This window comes from Podarcis erhardii (assembly GCF_964252035.2).
Source record: "Podarcis erhardii genome assembly, chromosome: 6".
In the NCBI taxonomy this organism is placed as follows: Eukaryota; Metazoa; Chordata; class Lepidosauria; order Squamata; family Lacertidae; genus Podarcis; species Podarcis erhardii.
In genome coordinates this window covers 54,022,350-54,039,981 of record NC_138510.1, presented here as the reverse complement: position 1 = coordinate 54,039,981, position 17,632 = coordinate 54,022,350, and the positions used below count along the sequence as shown (strand labels likewise).

Sequence of the window (17,632 nt, the reverse complement as noted above, 5' to 3'; positions counted from 1 at the left end):
ACAATCTTATGAAATGCTAAAAAACACCCTTATGAAACACCCTTTCCTGAAAAATTCCAACATTAAGGCCACATAACCAAAGCCATTAGAATAAAATACCAGCAAAAGATTAGAATACAATGTCAGCAAAATTCTGTACATAGTTTTCTATCAATGGTTACAATCCTATACCAGTTTCCTAAGATTCAACCCCATTGGTATCAATGGGATTTCCTTCTGAGCAGACATGGATTATGGTGATAGTCTCATTTAAAGCTCATTTATGTTGGATAGTTTAGAATTCAAATCTTCTGAGATATATAGTGTTCAGTAATACACCCCCCCCCACACACACAGGCTTAAACCCATTGCAAGTTAAGTATCCTGGTGCCTTTGTTTTTTTCATTTCAACTTTATTTAGATCTTTTAAAGGAAATCTTTTGAACCCTGATTTATTGTACATAGAGAGTCAAAAGCTTTTTGGATGAATCTGAGAGAAAGTTGCAGCATTTCGTTTATATCCCCATCAATTATAAAAAGGGAATGTTTCCATAGATTTCAAGTGTCCTCTCAGGAACAACAACATTGATTTAGGGCTCAGAATTCATTTATTTTTATGGGAATTTTGGAGCCTTTGGACCTGAAAGGTTCAAGAAATACAGGGAAGAAATGAGGGAAAACATCTTGCAGAAATCATTTATTTAGAGCCCTCCTAGATATATAAGGGACTGTCACTACATTGTTATGAACTGCAGCCATCCCTGGACGGAATATGTTTTTCTCATAAAGGTGGGTGGAATAATACATTAAGAGGAAATGGGTGTTTATATAGTGCTCATGTTGGGGATTAGGATTCATGCTTTGCTGTGAAGTAGAATTCATGCCTACCTACCCTCCTGACAAATTAGACAATGTAATCAAGAAAGGCAAATGCAAAGAAGAGAACATGGTGAGATGTTGCCTGAGGTACTGGCACTGTGGTCAGCAACCTGAAATTCATGGGCCAAATCTGATCCATAGGTGAGTGGACTTTGACTGCTACTGCTGTTTTGATAGCTTGGCATAAAAACCCTATTCTAGTCAAACGACAAAAGGAGCTGAAAGCTCCCTGCAGAATTTTCACCCCCTGAGGGGAAAAAATGGTTACTTATACAGCCTCTGCCCTTATGTATCCATCTCCATAACTTTCATCATCCTAAGGCACAAGGGTAATAGAAGCTGTTGTTGTTGTTGTCCTATGATATGGGTGGAGAGCCTGTGGAATTCCAGAAAGAGCCCGAGAGATGTGTTGGTGGAGGCTGAGACACGATTGGAAGCAGTTAGGTAGCATGGAGAACAGTGGCCATGGTGGTAGGAGGGGAGTTGGGCACACACAAGAGGTGGGATCATGTGTTATAAGAGGGCCAGCATACAGAGAACAGTTGTCTATATGAAGGGCTGTTAGAGGCAGCAGTGGAGGGCATGCTGGAGCAGAGCTGCACACTTGACCTCTGTTCATCTGCAGCTTGCTGAGACAGAGAGGGGAAGGGGCACATAGGGGAGGGGAGTGTGCTGCAAGTGCCCCAGCTCAGCCAACCCTCATTGCTGCCGTGTCCCTCCTGCTCTCCATCCCACTATGCTGCAGTGACTCAGCCAGATGGAGGTCCAGTGAGCAGTGAAACCTCAGCATGCCATCTGCGGATGGTCCTCTTTGAAGGAGCCTTCTATCTGAAAGGTTGGGTTTTGTACTTCATAATAATTGGCTTTATATAAGCATATTGAGGAATAATTGTGCTCTCTCAAAAATGGAAAGGAGGGGAAGTTGACCACTTCCTAAATAATACCTCTAGTTTTAATTTATATATTTTTTAACTGCAGCTATATTTGTATTAAGGGACACAGGTGGCGCTGTGGGTTAAACCACAGAGCCTAGAATTTGCTGATCAGAAGGTCGGCGGTTCAAATCCCCGCAACGGGGTGAGCTCCCGTTGCTCAGTCCCTGCTCCTGCCAACCTAGCAGTTCGAAAGCACGTCAAAGTGCAAGTAGATAAATAGGTACCGCTCCGGCGGGAAGGTAAACGGCGTTTCTGTGCGCTGCTCTGGTTCGCCAGAAGCGGCTTAGTCATGCTGGCCACATGACCCGGAAGCTGTATGCCGGCTCCCTCAGCCAGTAAAGCGAGATGAGCACCGCAACCCCAGAGTCGTTCACGACGGGACCTAATGGTCAGGGGTCCCTTTACCTTTACCTATCTCTGTATTGTCCCTGTTATACCTAATTGCAAATTCAAATGTATCCCTATCATGTTTTATGACTTCCTTAATTTTGTATGTGGGCTGGAACTGGTCTGTGACCGAAATAATAAAATTCATTCATACCTCTAGTCTGGTGGTAAATGCAGGGATGCAGCTCCCTAGCTGCGTACAATGTGAATCACAAAGGGATTTATCAGAATTGGTGGTATGGCGCACACGTGAGATGGGAGGATGGTGTGGCATGCAGGAGTTTGTGGAAAGGTTAGACTGGGAGTGTTGCATGTCTGAAGTGGAAGAAGTTTGATAAGTGGGTCTTGTGTACTCAACTGGGCTTTTGGGTGCATGTGCCAAAGATTGTGGTTTCAATGATCTGAATATCATACTGGAGACTTGTACAGAAGAAAACATGGAAGGACTACTGGTGAATACAGACAATGTCAAGAACACACCGAGCCTGGATGCAGAGGAAGCCCTTTTCCACTTGTGGACTGTTTTCTGATGTTGCAAAAGAGCACTGCTTGAAAAATATACTCCCTAAATCCAGAGAAGCTCTTTTATTTGTACAAGACTTTGAACATGCATATTTTCACTGACTGGAGTCTGCACCAGCTCCAGGATAGAGGGAAGCTCTTGGCAGGGTACAAAAACAGTAGCATTTGCCACCATAGTTTTGCTCATGATACAATGCCCCAGAAGTCCCATCATTCTGTGGCATTGTGTGTAAAAAAATAATTCTTACTGCTATGGTTCTTCATGACAAAATGTGATGGCGTTTCTGGGGCATTGCGTTTTGGAAAAAATAAGATGGATGCAGCTGTGGTTGTTGGGACTTGCAGTGGAAGCTTTAGGAGGTACCGCTATTGACAGTGAGTCACAGCAGGCGTCAGGACCGACGACAGTGACTCAGGACTGACTGGAACCTGTATCTTCTGGAATCTGTATCTTCCTTCTTCACTGTGCTTCTGTAAAAAATAAACATGCTGCACCACAAGATGCCTTTTGCTAGTGCTTGTGCAAGAGTTCATGGAGCAGCACCAATATATTTCCACTCACAGTTCTTTGGATCCCAAATCATACTTAGGAAATACTCAGGAAATACGGTACACGGTTTTAATTGCTCCTAGCACAGAATATGGGAGCACCGGAAAAGATGCTGCACATCAAAGGAAGATAAAGATAAAGAAAAAGAAAAAGAAAAAGCAGGTGCAGGATTTAGGTTGACATCCCCCTCTGCCTGGAAGGGCTTTCTGTAGGGTTGCAGATGGCTGCAGGTGGAAGAGGGCAGAAGAAATCTTCCCATTAACTTCCTTAACCTAACATATTTTAGGATGCAAACTAATGGCTTTAGCATGGCTTCAGGTTTCGAATCAGCAAAGATCTAAAACCTGGCAAGCAGAGCAAGGCAGATGAGAAAACTACAGAAAGGATAACATAATGAATGAAGAGCAATGAGTAATTGACTGATCAATGCTAACCACTGAAGGATCTCATCGGGGTCACTCCTGGGCCCAGTCCTTTTCAATATTATCCAACATTAATTTCTGAAGTAAGAACTCAGTTCTGTTCTGCATTAGCCTGAGGCCAGAGTGGGAAGCTGTCTAGGCTTATGCTCTAAAGTATACTAAGCGGAAATGCTTCAGAAGAAGGCTGCAGAAATTATAATGGAGTAGAAGATGTAATGTGAGAGGGGAAGTAAAATTGGTATGTTTATTAACCTGATGACTCTCTATTTAAAATGCTGCAAACAATAAAAGATGGATAACAACCATTTCCAATAGGGCAATGGATAAAAAACCCAGGAATGAATTTCCCCCCTACTTCCCCATTAGTGCTTTCATCAAGCACTTTGATGACGTTAAGTTCGTGCTTTATCCTCTTGAGAACTTTTCCTTGATTCATTTGGTGCTACAGTTCAACTAGCTTCCTATCAATGCTGGGAGGATGTGATTGGAGCAATTCTGTCATTTCAGTTGCTTGATTTTGGACATTTCCCTTGGTTAATGTCCATAAAAACCTGTATTGGAGAATCAGAGATGACACTGCACCAGGACTATCATATAAATTTTGTCAAGAGCATATTAAAAGGAGACTAAATGTCTGCAATAAAAAAGCAACAACAGCAACTAACAATTCAGAGGAGTTTTATTTTTATTGCAAAAATTAGATTCCTTTTTAGAGTCTGATATTCATGTTCAAGGACAGCAAATCAGGGTGTCAAATATTGGCACGAAGTGACTCTTCACAGTGCAAACTCCTAGTGAAGTGTACAGGTCTTAGTAGAAAAAAGGGACAGTTTTGTTCTTGAATTTTTGGATTCAGCTCCTGGTCCTGTCATTTAACATCACAGTATTGAGGCTAATCTCACTTGCATCAATTGCAGATGCTTCCATTTCCTATTAACTTTGCTTTCACAAACTTCCCTCTAATTCTCACCCTCTTCAAATCTTCAGCAAAGAGCATTATGGGAGCTGCAACCATTATTAATAGGAGAGGTGAAAGTTCAATCCCCCATCGTAGTAAGGACAACTTAAGATATGCTCTTTTCACTGCACAGTGTTAATTTATATAATATACCACCTAATCAAACTCTGCTGTTTATTCTCCAATTGGCTGCAGCATTACCAATGCCCTCCAGCCACTGAACGACATAAAAGATGCATTTGCAGATTTTGAAAATTAAAGCCATCTATACAGCCAGTGGGGAAGATCAGCTTATTTGGTTGCTTAATGAAATATAAAGATTATTTTAACCAATGTAAGCACAATTCGACAGCTTGCAAAACACTGCTGCAGCTTGACAAATGGCCTCCACCATTTACAAAAGAAAATTGCTGCATAGTGTCTTTTAAATATTTAATTTATTCTATTTGGAGCATGCAGGGAGGCAAATGGGAAGTTAACTGTGATTCTGCGAGCCTACAAAGAATGGATCTAAGAAGTTGTTCATTCTTAAATTCAGGTTAGAGATAACAGGAAGATTTTAGTACTCTTCTCCACAGAGGTGCTATTAAAAGCAGGAACTACACTAGTTATAAAACCGAATTGGATAGATGTATGGAAAGATTTTTTTATTTACAGTATGATGTTTCCATCACAGCCTATTTGTCAGGAATAGATTTTTGTATGTATTTTTGTGCCGATCTCATGGATTTTCTAGTTCAGACCTTCAAGAGCCAAGTTTCCCAGACTCAAATTATCCTGGAAAGATGAGCATTCGTTCAGTCCCCTGCTTAAAAACTCAAATGTAATTTCTTATGCAATCTGGTCCACTCATAAATATTTCTTCATAACTAACAAATTTTGTACTCCAAAATTACTTACCTACCTATTTCAAGTCTTGAAATAGCTGTTCTATCAGCTGCATTCCTCCTGTTCCAGCAACAAAAATACAGATTTGGTTCAGCAAGTTCTAATGAATAAACCCACACTGTCTTCTAGTAATCCAAAGGGTTTTTTCCCCTTGCAACTTTCCAGTGGCAGGTCACTCCTTTCCTGGGTGTGAACACCCAAACAGTGTATGTTCTTCAATAGTTTGTGTGGGTTCAATTAGCTTTGCTTTCGGTGTATTTACTTTGTGTTGACTACCCTTTCCCATACATGAGTTTTGCTATTGTTGTTAATCTTGCCGTTCTACATTCAGCTGGGGTTTCACACTATTGTTTCTTCCATCATTTCCCAAAGATGCTTACTGTAAGATTTTGTGATCTCTGATCAGCATATGTGCCACACACTTGTCAGGGGCAGACTTTGGTCTTTCAAATTTCAGCTGCACCCTGTTTGAGCCCAAAATCTAGCACTCTCCCACCTACCACCTTCTGTTCTGCTCAGTTCTCTATATCATAACTGCAACACCCTGTGACACCCTCTAGGCTCGGCACCCAGTGTGGCGGTACTGGTCATATTGCCCTAAATATGCCTCTGCCCAAATGATTCGTTTTATTTATCATCATCATTATTTTTAATCTGCATACTGTCAGTGTGGTGTCAGTGTGGTGCCAGTGTGGTGTAGTGGTTAAGAGTGGTAGTCTCGTAATCTGGGGACCGGGTTCGTGTCTCCGCTCCTCCACATGCAGCTGCTGGGTGACCTTGGGCCAGTCACACTTCTTTGAAGTCTCTCAGCCCCACTCACCTCACAGAGTGTTTGTTGTGGGGGAGGAAGGGAAAGGAGAATGTTAGCCACTTTGAGACTCCTTAGGGTAGTGATAAAGTGGGATATCAAATCCAAACTCTTCTTCTTCTTCTTCTTTATATCTTACAATACTCAAGGCAGTTTACAAACTGAAGAAACAAAAAATGTACATCTTATAACAATCTAATGCAATACAAAAATGTGATAATAAAACATAACTTTAAAATAGGTAACCTATATCAAAAAAGTAACATTCAACAATCACTAGAATAGTATTAAATAATAATAACAACATATAAAAGTTAAACAGAAATCCACTCAGCAGTTATAATAAATTTCTAAACTATAATCAATAAAACAACGGCAAGACACAGTATATAAAATAATACAATACAAATTGAGAAGCAGAGATTAGAGGGTGGGGCAAGGCAGGTGCAAAGAGGCCTTGCTTGATGGATTCTCTCCCCTCACAGTTAATTCGGCAGTATACTTCATCTATCATGCAACTCGGGGTGGCTTGCATGAGTGTGTTTCATGGGCAGTCTCCCATCCAGGCTTTGAAGCCAAGTTATTTATATCCACCTGATACATCCACTTGTTTGGAAATGCTAGATGGAAATATTTTCACAAACAAACTACAGTGTTGGACATTCCGAGTTGGATTTGCACCCAGAACAGAATTCCCTTGATTTGATATTTGCTTAAAATTGGTGGCTAGGAAACTATTAGAGAGCTCACATCCTGCTGAAGGAGCCTTGTGTTTTAATTTCATTGTTATCACTCACAGTTGGAGGCATATGTTTGTGATAAATGCTCATCTTGTCCAGGCTAGGCCAAAACATTTTTCTGCCTGAGGCAAAGGACAAGAGAGTGCCTTTCCTCATTCCATGTATCAAAACAGACTAAGGTGGCATTTGAATCTATCTTACTTCAGCACTGGCAAAGGGATAGCATCCTCCACTACACTTGAGGGAAGAGATAGGACAAGTAGCACACAAAGCTCTTCTGTCTCCCCTCCCTTCAGCATATGCCACCTGTAGCAACGGTCTCATTCTGCCTAATAGTGGGGCTGGCCCTGCATTTTGTCTCCTGAGCCAACACATGACTGAGAGCTTCACTTGCTTGTACTTCGTCCTTCTCCCATGGGTGTTTGGATAAACTACACATGTAACCGCTTATTACTATTCTGTGCTAAAACTTATTCTGCATGTGACTGATTTCCATGGGAATTATATATACTGCTTCACTGCCTGCACACTGATTTGGAGTTGCTGGAATATATGTTTTGTTTTGTCAGTAAATTATGCTGGTAGCTATGGTACACAGGTAGTCAGTATTCCATGGAATATTTAAGATTCTCTCTCTCCTAGAGTGCTTGTGTAACCAGCTTTGTTATTAAAGTTTTATTAAAATCTGTTCATTCATTTTGCAGGCATGCACATGCACACACTTTCTGATACAGGAAGTACAGACTTGTCAACAGGCAATGCTACAAAATACCATACTGGGAATAAGATTTGGGTACTTAGCATCTATAGGAGAAAATAAAATAAAAGAGCAAACCACATCACAGTTCACCAGAATGCTTGTGTTATGTGCAAATGGGATATTGTGCCATTATCACTGAAAAGGGACTTGCAGGAGGACCGTGGTTGAGGTCCACCTTGAATAACAGAGAACTACCCCTTTCCCCCCAATGTGGAAAGGCCCAAATTGTTGGGAAGAAAATTGTGAGAGCCAGGATTCAAAGAATAATGAGATTTCTAAGGCTAGAGGCAACCCATTTTCCTATGTTTGAAAGATGACTGGTTAGAAATGAAATATGCCATTCTTGCTTCTGGTGAAAACACTGAGGGAAAGGCAACTTTCTCTCCCAGCAGCCTGATGTACTTCCAGAGCTTTATATTAGTTCAGTCCACTTCTGTTCATACATTTGTCAAAGCCCGTATGTCACAACAATGAGGGGAGGGGAATGCAGGTGTAAAAAAACAAAGCTTCACAGGATCAGTTGCTTTTTTTGATAATCAGCTGTACACCTAGATAAAGCCATATTATGGTCACCAGCATCTTTGTAGCTAACCTGGAAAGGAGGTAGGGTGGGGCAGCAGCAAGATAGGGGCCACACCTGTGCACTGTCAATTTGGTACTCTGACTGCTGCACCTGTATGGACCCATCCTCACTTCCACCCATCCTCATTCCCATCCAGGCAAGCAGTAGTGCCAGTTTCAGGGAAGATGGCTCTTTGGATACACTGGTAGGTCCACATGCACTTTGTTCTGTTACACCTCATGACCCTGTGAGCTAGGTTAGGCTATGAGACCACGACTGGCCCAAGGTATGGTTGAACAGGGATTAAAGCTGAAGCGAACATACCTTGGACTTGAGAAAAGTGAACCTGATGGATTTCCATGTGGAATTAAATTTCCACCTACATGATTGATGGTTTCACATCAAAGGTTGCCTTTGCATTAGTCGCACTAACAGTCTCCTCCTTCTCCTTCTCCTCTTTCTGTTGCTACAGGTCTTATGTCACCATGCAGCACTATGGAGTGAATGGCTATTCTCTTCATGCCATGAATTCTCTGAGTGCCATGTATAATCTTCACCAACAGGCAGCACAGCAAGCTCAGCATGCCCCAGACTACAGGCCGTCTGTGCATGCCCTGACGCTGGCAGAGAGACTGGCTGGTAAGAACAACTTATGGATCTTGTCTTTGCATTGGGATAGTGTACAGGATCATTACTGGGACACGGCTGAAATGACAGCTGAATTTTGAGAAGACCAAAGGGTTGGTAATTTTTAAAATCCCTGAAGATGAGCACATATCCAAGGAAAAGCAATAGCAGCTCAGTTGTGCAAAATGTCCTGGACTTTATGTGAAGCCTCCAGAATAGGGAGCAAAAGTTAAGGTAACCAAACTGGAATTTTAATATTTTGCTTCATGCACTTATTTTCCACAAAGTTGCATATAGAATCCAATAAATATATAAAGGTGCTATACCAAATTTAGAAATTGCATCAAGCTACTCTGACTATAACATATGGCTGTACAGCAACCTGTCCTTTCAAATGGACTTTGCTCTTGCCTGTTGGAGCTTCCAAATGGCAGATGGGGAAGGTGACTTTTGCAACTTCTCCCTCGCCCCTGCAGCCCCATGTCACACACTCTGGAAGAATGTGGAAGAATGAGGGAGGATGGTATTGACATACATCACGTCTCCCCCATCTCCACCAGTGGGATCCCTCCAATGGATTAAAAGCCTTCCATGGTCAGAAGGAGATGATTATCTTCTACAGATGCTCAAAAAGTCAGAAACCACCAGAGGGAGAGTGCTCTTGTGCTCAAATCCTGCTTGCTGGTTTCCCACAGACAACTGTTCAGTCCCTGTGAGAACAGGATGCTGACCTAGATGGGCCATTGGCCTGATCCATGTTCTGATGTCAGTGTTACTGGATTACAGCTCCCAGTGGCCTTCATCATTGGTCATACTGGCTAGGGCTGATGGGAGTTGGAGTCCAGCAGTGTTCTGAAGGTTGAAATACTGACCAATGGAAGCATCTCTGGAGGACAGTCATATCACTTCTTTAGGCCTCAGTTTCTTCAGTTGAATACAATAAAAACAAATAGCAACTAGAGAACATTCAGAGTTTTGCTGCTATTTATGTAGATCAGGGATGCGGAACCTGTGGCCCCCCAGGACCTACCATCTCATGAGGTCCAACCACATGGAGAGGCCAATCTAAAGCTACCTCAAGCTGTACACTAGAAACCTCCCCATTTATTTAAGCCAGCGGTTCTCAACCTGTGGGTCGCCAGATGTTGTTGGACTACAACTCCCATCATCCCTGAACTCTGGCCTTGCTAGGGGTGATGGGAGTTGTAGTTCAACAACATCTGGGGACTCACAGGTTGAGAAAGGCTGATTTAAGCTGCTTTGTTAGCTGCCCAAATGCTTTTCTTTATATGATGCACACAAATTACACTAATTAAATTGGCCACTTCTCTTGTCCTCCAACGGCTGTACGTTTCAAGACATCATTTTGGAGGCCCGTTATGGCTCCCAGCACCGCAAACAGAGGAGAAGCCGCACAGCTTTCACAGCCCAGCAGCTGGAAGCCCTGGAGAAAACTTTCCAGAAGACTCACTATCCAGATGTGGTGATGAGGGAGAGGTTGGCCATGTGTACCAATTTGCCAGAAGCCAGAGTTCAGGTACCCATAATGTTAACCATCTCATGTTAACCATCCTGGGTGAAGGTAGATGTGAAATTTTAAGTGCCTTGGAATGGTGTGCCTCGGTGTCAAAACCCATTTCTACCACACATATAAACATTTTACCTGACTTCACCCTTATTCTCAGCCCAGATGTTGCTTCCCTTTGCATCATAAAAATGGTATGTCTTGTTTAGATATAATGAGTAGTGCCTGCATATTTTCTCCCCCGTGTGTTTTTGTGATATGCAGAGCTATTCATTCAAAGGACATTGTAAAGTTTTAGATCCACAGCTACCACGGCATGGTTTCACAAGCCTCTTCATGAGGCTGTGCATTCAGGCTCTGCGCATACAACCGCACAAGGTGCTTTACTTCTCAATCCTGGCATCACCTGTGTGGCCACACCAACTGCACTTCCAAATGCATAGAGAACAGACAACTTTCCAAACTATATTGTCACATGTCCTATTCAATTAATGCAGGCAGATGGTTGGTGGTGGTTAACCCACTGGGTGCTTGGGAGGTGAACTTACTTTGCTTTGTAAAAACAAAAATGGTGAAAACTTTACTGAACTATAAAATAAAAAGAACATAGCAGTTCAAGGGTTCATTGTCAGCCATTTCTGAACCATGAAGAGTTGGCTATTTCTAATGTAGCATTCTTTCAGATCACAGCTTTCATTGCTCATGAAAACCTCCACTAATCTGGTGCCTTTCAAATGGTTTGGACCACAGCTCCCATCAGGTCCAGCTAGCACAACTGTGCTGGCTGGGGCTGATGCTGCATGGACGTAGCCAGGATTTTTGTCAGTTTGCTATGTATTTTTATTTATTTTTATTGGTTTAGGGGGGCAGCTGTTCCCCCACCAGCTACACCCATGGCTGATGGGCATCGTATCCCAAAGCATCTGAAGGAAACCAGATTGGCAAAAGCTGTTCTGAGGAACCATACGTCAAGGGCTGGCTCCCAAACCCCAGGAAACAGCTCTTGTTGGTTCAGATGGTATCTAATAACACCAATGGTACCAAATAGTATGGGAAACAGCCTTATTAGAAAAATTAACCAATAAACGGAAACTGACATGGGGACAAATGGAAGAAGACGCCTTCATCCCAGTATGGCTCCCCTTTGTCATATACACAGCCCAACAAGACAACGACAAGAATTCACCAACAGCATACAAATCAATATGGCTAACTTGATTCAAAAACACCCACCCACCCCACTCACAAATGAAAACAAAGTTCATCACAGCCAGTCACAACCAACCAACCACACCCTAGGCCAACCCCAACCTTTCTCACCACCCAAAAAACCACAAGTGAATAGTAAAGAGAACCTGCACAAGTGACGCAGACACAAAACCCCACACGTACATTAAGTAAAATAGAAACATTGCCACCCGACTCCACCCCCACTCACTGTGGCCCCCTCCAATCCTTTCCCCCTTTTCTTCCTAATGTAACACTAATGTCTCAACAAATGAAACTGATCTGTAGAAAATGTAACTTGAAAAAAGAGACATTGCACATACTTTTGTAAACCAATAAATCTTTAATAAAAAATACGTTTAAAAAAAGAAATATGGTGTCTAATGACCAGAATCTAAACCCTGAAAAGTATTGCACTGTCAACACTCCTTAAGCCCAAGCAGTCTGGGCCAGTAGATTCCCAGACCTTAAAAGACACCACTGAGATTCAAAAGAAGGAAGAGATGGCTCCTTGAGCCTCTGCTTAACCAAGTTAGACCACAGCAAGTAACCAAGATTTATTAAAAGATAATAAAGATAGTGTGTGTGTGTGTGCGCGCGCGTGTGCGCATGTGCGCGTGCATACACCCACACCCATAGGAGAGTACAGTTAGAAAATACAATTAACAAATATAGTTGCGAATTAGAAAGCACAGTCAAAGATTAAAAGGTCTGGTTGGGAATTATAAACAGGGAGGGAAAAAACCAAAGCTATCTAAGGCAGTCCCTAGAATAGCAAATATGATCTCCCAGGTGAACAAAGATTGCCCACCAAGTGCAATGTCAGGTAGGGGACAAAACAGGAAATACCATGGAGAGAGAGGATACAGACTAAATAACACTGTTAGATTACACTGGTCTAATTTAAACCAATTTTCCGGTCCCTCTCCTTCTCTTCCAAACCAAGGTTTGGTTTAAAAACAGGCGAGCCAAGTTCCGAAAGAAGCAGCGCAGTCTGCAAAAGGAGCAGCTGCAGAAGCAGAAGGACTCTGAAGCCAACCACAGTGAGGGCAAAGCAGACACTCCCGTCCTAGAAACACAGACTCCGACTCCTGATGCAGACAAATCCATGAGCCTGCCCAGTGAAGTCAACGCAGAGCTCAACCTGACTCTCTCGGAGCAGTCGGCCAGCGAGTCGGCAGCTGAGGACCAGACAGACAGAGAGGAAGAATTCAAGATCTCGCTGGAGGAGAACAAAGCAGAAAAGAGCCCCGGAGCCGAAAACAAGGCACTGAGCAGCAAGAGAGCAAGCCCAAAAGCAGGTAAGGAAGGAAAGCAACATTCTCCTTTGTGGGAAGAGTTTTGATGTGAGCAGAGCCTAAGGATGGGTTCAGAAACAAAGACTTTTCTCTTGCCCACCAGATAATCTCAATAAGGCAAGGGTAGCCAATGTGGTACTCTAGCTTCTGTGAACTACATCTCCCATCAGCCCCCAGCCAGTAGGGTCAAAGATCATGGATAATAGGAGCTGTACTTCACAGCATTCGAAGGGCACCACGTTGACTCCCTCTCTTTTAAAGGATCAATCTAGCTCTTTCATTCCAGTCACTTAATGTGCAAAGAAAACATACACATCATAAAAGGCAGGCTGTGCACAGGAACCTAAGCGTTGAAAAGATTATGGTGCCCCCATATGTAATTCAAAATAAAACAGTATGAAACCATAAAATAAAAATTTAAAAACAAACAAAATAAAACATAGATTTGTTGCAGGTGTTGGCCAGGGATGATGGGAATTGTAGTCCAATCACAGTTCTACATTTTAAACATAAGGACATATGAAGAGCCCTATTGGGTCAAACCAAAGGCGTATCTCGTCAGGATCTTGCTCGCCCCAGTAACCAGCCAGATACCAATGAGAAGCCACAAAGCAGGACATGAGTGCATCAGGCCTCTCTCGCTGCTGTTCCCCAGCAACTGCTGTTTAGAAACATATTGCCTCTGATCCTGGATGTAGTCAACATGACACATAACATTAAGGACTTAGTGGCAAAGCGTATTTCTGTTTACCATTTGCACTATTTCTCCAAAGTGCTTTACAATCCCACTGGCTGCCAATATGCCACCTGGCCAAATTCAAGGTGTTGCTCTTAGTGCATAAAGCACTAAACAACCTAGGACCACCCTACCTAATGCCTTTCTCCATACATTCCTGCCCAGACATTGAAATATGCTAGAAAAGTGTTGCTAAAATGGCACTTGGCATAGCAGCACCCAGACTGTGGAGTTTATTGCCTCTACAAATTAGGAACAATCTGTATTGAGCTTTAGGTGCCAGCTTAAAACTTCTTTGTTTATTTCTACTAGCTTACCTTGCCGTGACACATTGCTGTGTTCTTTGGATCTTTGCTTTTTACATTTTTTTCTCTTTTGACTGCATGTTGATTTTATGTACATCACTTTGAAAAGATCTTTTTTATTTATTTAGCGGTATACAGACACTTATTTATAAATACATACATGTCTACAGTGTTGAGCCATCTTTTCTACATATATGATATGATATGATACACCATGCTCAGCTGCATGGTGAATACAATTCATTAGGGATTCATAGGCAGCTTCTGCTTGCAGTGAATAGGTAGGGTTAAAAAAAGAAAAATCACACAAGCCGTTTATCCTCGAGTATGTTCAATCCAGGCAGATCAGACAATTGCTACTTAAAAGCTTACTGCATAATGCATGCACTGTGCAAAGTTGACTGCATTATTAACCTAGTGTTACCATCTATCTGCTGCCACATGGTAATCTGAGGAAGGGGAGTGGTGATGGCAGGGAGCCTAGCTACATGGTGGGATGCTACCCTCAGGTGCCATGTGATAAGCCAATTGCTGGTTGTGTTGATCCAGCCAAAGTCTGAAAGTCAAGCAATTTATTATTATTATTATTATTATTATTATTATTATTATTATTATTATTAATACCCCCTCCCATCCGGCTGGGTTTCCCCAGCCACTCTGGGTGGCTGCCAACAGATTAAAAACAGAATAAACTTCCCTTCAAATGTCTTCTAAAAGTCAGATAGTTGTTTATTTCCTTGACATTTGATGGGAGGGCGTTCCACAAGGCGGGTGCCACCACCGAGAAGGCCCTCTGCCTGGTTCCCTGTAACCTCACATCTCATAGTGAGGGAACTGCCAGAGGGCCTTCGGAGCTGGACCTCAGTGTGGAGACGCTCCTTCACGTATACTAGGGCAGGGATGGGGAACATGTGGCCCTATAGATCCAGATGTTGTTGGACTCTGACCCTCATCATCCCCAGGCAGCATGACCAAGGACGATGGGAGTTGTAGTCCAAAAACATGTAGAGGGCCACAGGCTCCCTATCTTTGGTCCAGGACCAAGATCAAACAAAATGTTCCTTTCCTACAATTTGTCTTCAGATCTTCTCATCCCAATCTCTTGGCTTGCCAGTCCCTGGACATTCACGTCCCCATTTGAACAGGATGTAAATGTGCATATGTAGGAAATGGGGGAAAGGAGTCCTTTTCCAACTGTTGGTGGGAAAGGCAAGGCAAGCGATTGGTGCTTCTTTCCCAACACTCACACTCCTTGCTCTCTCTCTCTCTCTCTCTCTCTCACTCACACACACACACACACACACACACACACACCCCATTCTGTATCTTCCAAAGTTGCCCTGTGTTGCAACAAGATGGATATAATATGTTTTGAACATCAAGAGAAACCGTTCTTTTCAGGTTTGTACTCTGTGCTGCTGATAATTTTGACTGACTTTCTTCTGCTGTGCTTAACAATGCAGATTCCCCCATCAATGCCACGGCCACGCCATCTTCCAGTAGCAGCATGTCTCAGACACACTCCTATTCCTCCTCGCCCCTCAGCCTCTTCCGCCTGCAAGAGCAGTTCCGCCAGCACATGGCAGCCACAAACAACTTGGTCCATTACTCCTCCTTCGAAATGGGGAGCCCTTCCACCATGCCTTATTTGGGCATGAATGTCAACATGGCACCCCTAAGCTCCCTGCACTGCCAGTCTTATTACCAGTCGCTCTCCCACGCCCAGCAGGTGTGGTCCTCTCCTATCCTGCAGGCTTCGTCCTCTCTTCCAAGCCTGAACAGTAAAACGACGAGTATTGAGAACCTTCGGCTGCGAGCAAAGCAACACGCTGCCTCTCTGGGCCTGGATACTTTACCAAACTGAGAGCCAGGCAGGGGGGTGGGAAATGGCAAGAACCCAACCAACAGATGACCCTAAGGAAGAGCGCCATGCCTTTGCCGCTGAATGGGTTTGTCTTTAACACACGACACAGCTCTTGGCTCTGTCCCACGTCATGTTGCTCCCACCAGTCCTGGGGGAAATGTTGACCCAAGTCTCCTATAGCTCTGGTTTCCACATCAGACGTTGCTACTGCCTATTTCCGTGGCCCATTTTAAAAATAATTATAACAACCCAGAGGAAGGAGAGATGTCTTAAAAATGTGAACTTGTCTTCAGAACTGTGAGTCAAACTATGTAATATTCAGAGAGATGCTTTACATGGCGCTACGATAAATGTGATTGCTTTGTTTCTTTGCAGGACTGGGGAGCTTCATACTGTACATAGTTTATATGATGTTGAAAATGTTCCTTCACTTGTGTGTTAACGTCAGTGTTGCCTTATGCAGAATTGTGAAGCACCTCCCTTCCCTTTTCTTTTACATTTATACTTAGGTAGTAGATAGAATCAACTCAATAATAATAATAATAATAATAATAATAATAATAATAATAATAATACAAAAAGCCAGCTGACCCAGGTGTGGTTTAACTGAAAGCTGTTCTGAGCCCCCAATGCCATGTTCTCCTCTAGTTCTTTGAAATTGCCCCATTTTATTAATATCAGGTGATGGTTGCAACTTTGTCCTGGTTAAATCACTTCCAGTAGGACAGTATCCAATTTCTAGATGAGTTCTTCAAATGAAATGAGAGGCATGAACACACTAGAATTTTTTGGATGAAGAGACTTTTTTCTGCCTGCTGAACTGTACACACTGACTGTGCCATTACAAGATTTTAGTGTGCCTGCGTGTAAACTTTGATACTAATTTGGGCAATGGAGAGCAATTAAAATGTGTGAATGTGCCATCTTCCACTGTTTTTCTTTATCAGTTGCACATTGCAAATCTTTGATAAACAGAGTGAAGGGTTAAAGAGAGATTTAGCAAAATAATTAAAAATGACCCCCATGCCAAATTATTTCTGGCTTTAGATGAAAAACTTGAGGAGGACTGAGATCTTCAAAAGCAGAAAACAAATTAATCAAAATGCATTACTAATATCCATGATCTGGTTTACCTGCAGCAAATGACCACAGGGGCAATTCATATCCTTCAGAGCTAAGAACTATGAAAGGATTTGATGTAAAGCTCAAACCAAAAGTGAAGGGACTGAATACTTGTTTCCAGGCAATGCAAGAACACAATCCATGGCTAAAGAAACCTGGCAAGGTCCCTCAAGCTCAACCTGTGTCAATTACATGGGGCATGTGGATACTCCTAGGGAAAACATGGAATGTGAGATCCAGTCTTATGAGTCAGTTGCCTGCAGCTGATGCACATGTTAACTGGATGGATTTATTCCAAAACACACATTAGGGCAATACATCTACTAGGCCAACCAAAATGTCACAAAGTAACATGCAAAGTTAGGCTAGACGATAAACAAAAAGCTGTGTGTGTGCAAAACGTTGGCTGATGTTGGAGCCATGGGGCTGGATTCAACCTACTGGCCCTGCCAGTAGAAGCCCACGCAAAGACTTCTGCCCTCCCCACTGCAAGCCCCCAAATTGGCCCCAAAGGGATCAGGAGAACCCTGGGAACAGC

The 17,632-nt window shown here is 42.8% G+C and overlaps 1 protein-coding gene across 1 annotated transcript in view; it reads left to right on the top strand.

The window, feature by feature from the left end:
* DMBX1 (diencephalon/mesencephalon homeobox 1) overlaps positions 1-16,526 on the top strand; it is a 34,715-nt gene extending 18,189 nt beyond the window's left edge. Inside the window, exons 2-5 of the mRNA XM_081868295.1 lie at positions 8,863-9,029; positions 10,376-10,554; positions 12,716-13,070; positions 15,572-16,526. Of these exons, the coding sequence (XP_081724421.1) occupies positions 8,876-9,029; positions 10,376-10,554; positions 12,716-13,070; positions 15,572-15,972 (1,089 nt within the window). The 5' untranslated portion in view covers positions 8,863-8,875 and the 3' untranslated portion in view covers positions 15,973-16,526. The remainder of the gene's footprint in view (positions 1-8,862; positions 9,030-10,375; positions 10,555-12,715; positions 13,071-15,571) is intronic.
* Positions 16,527-17,632: the final 1,106 nt, after the last annotated feature.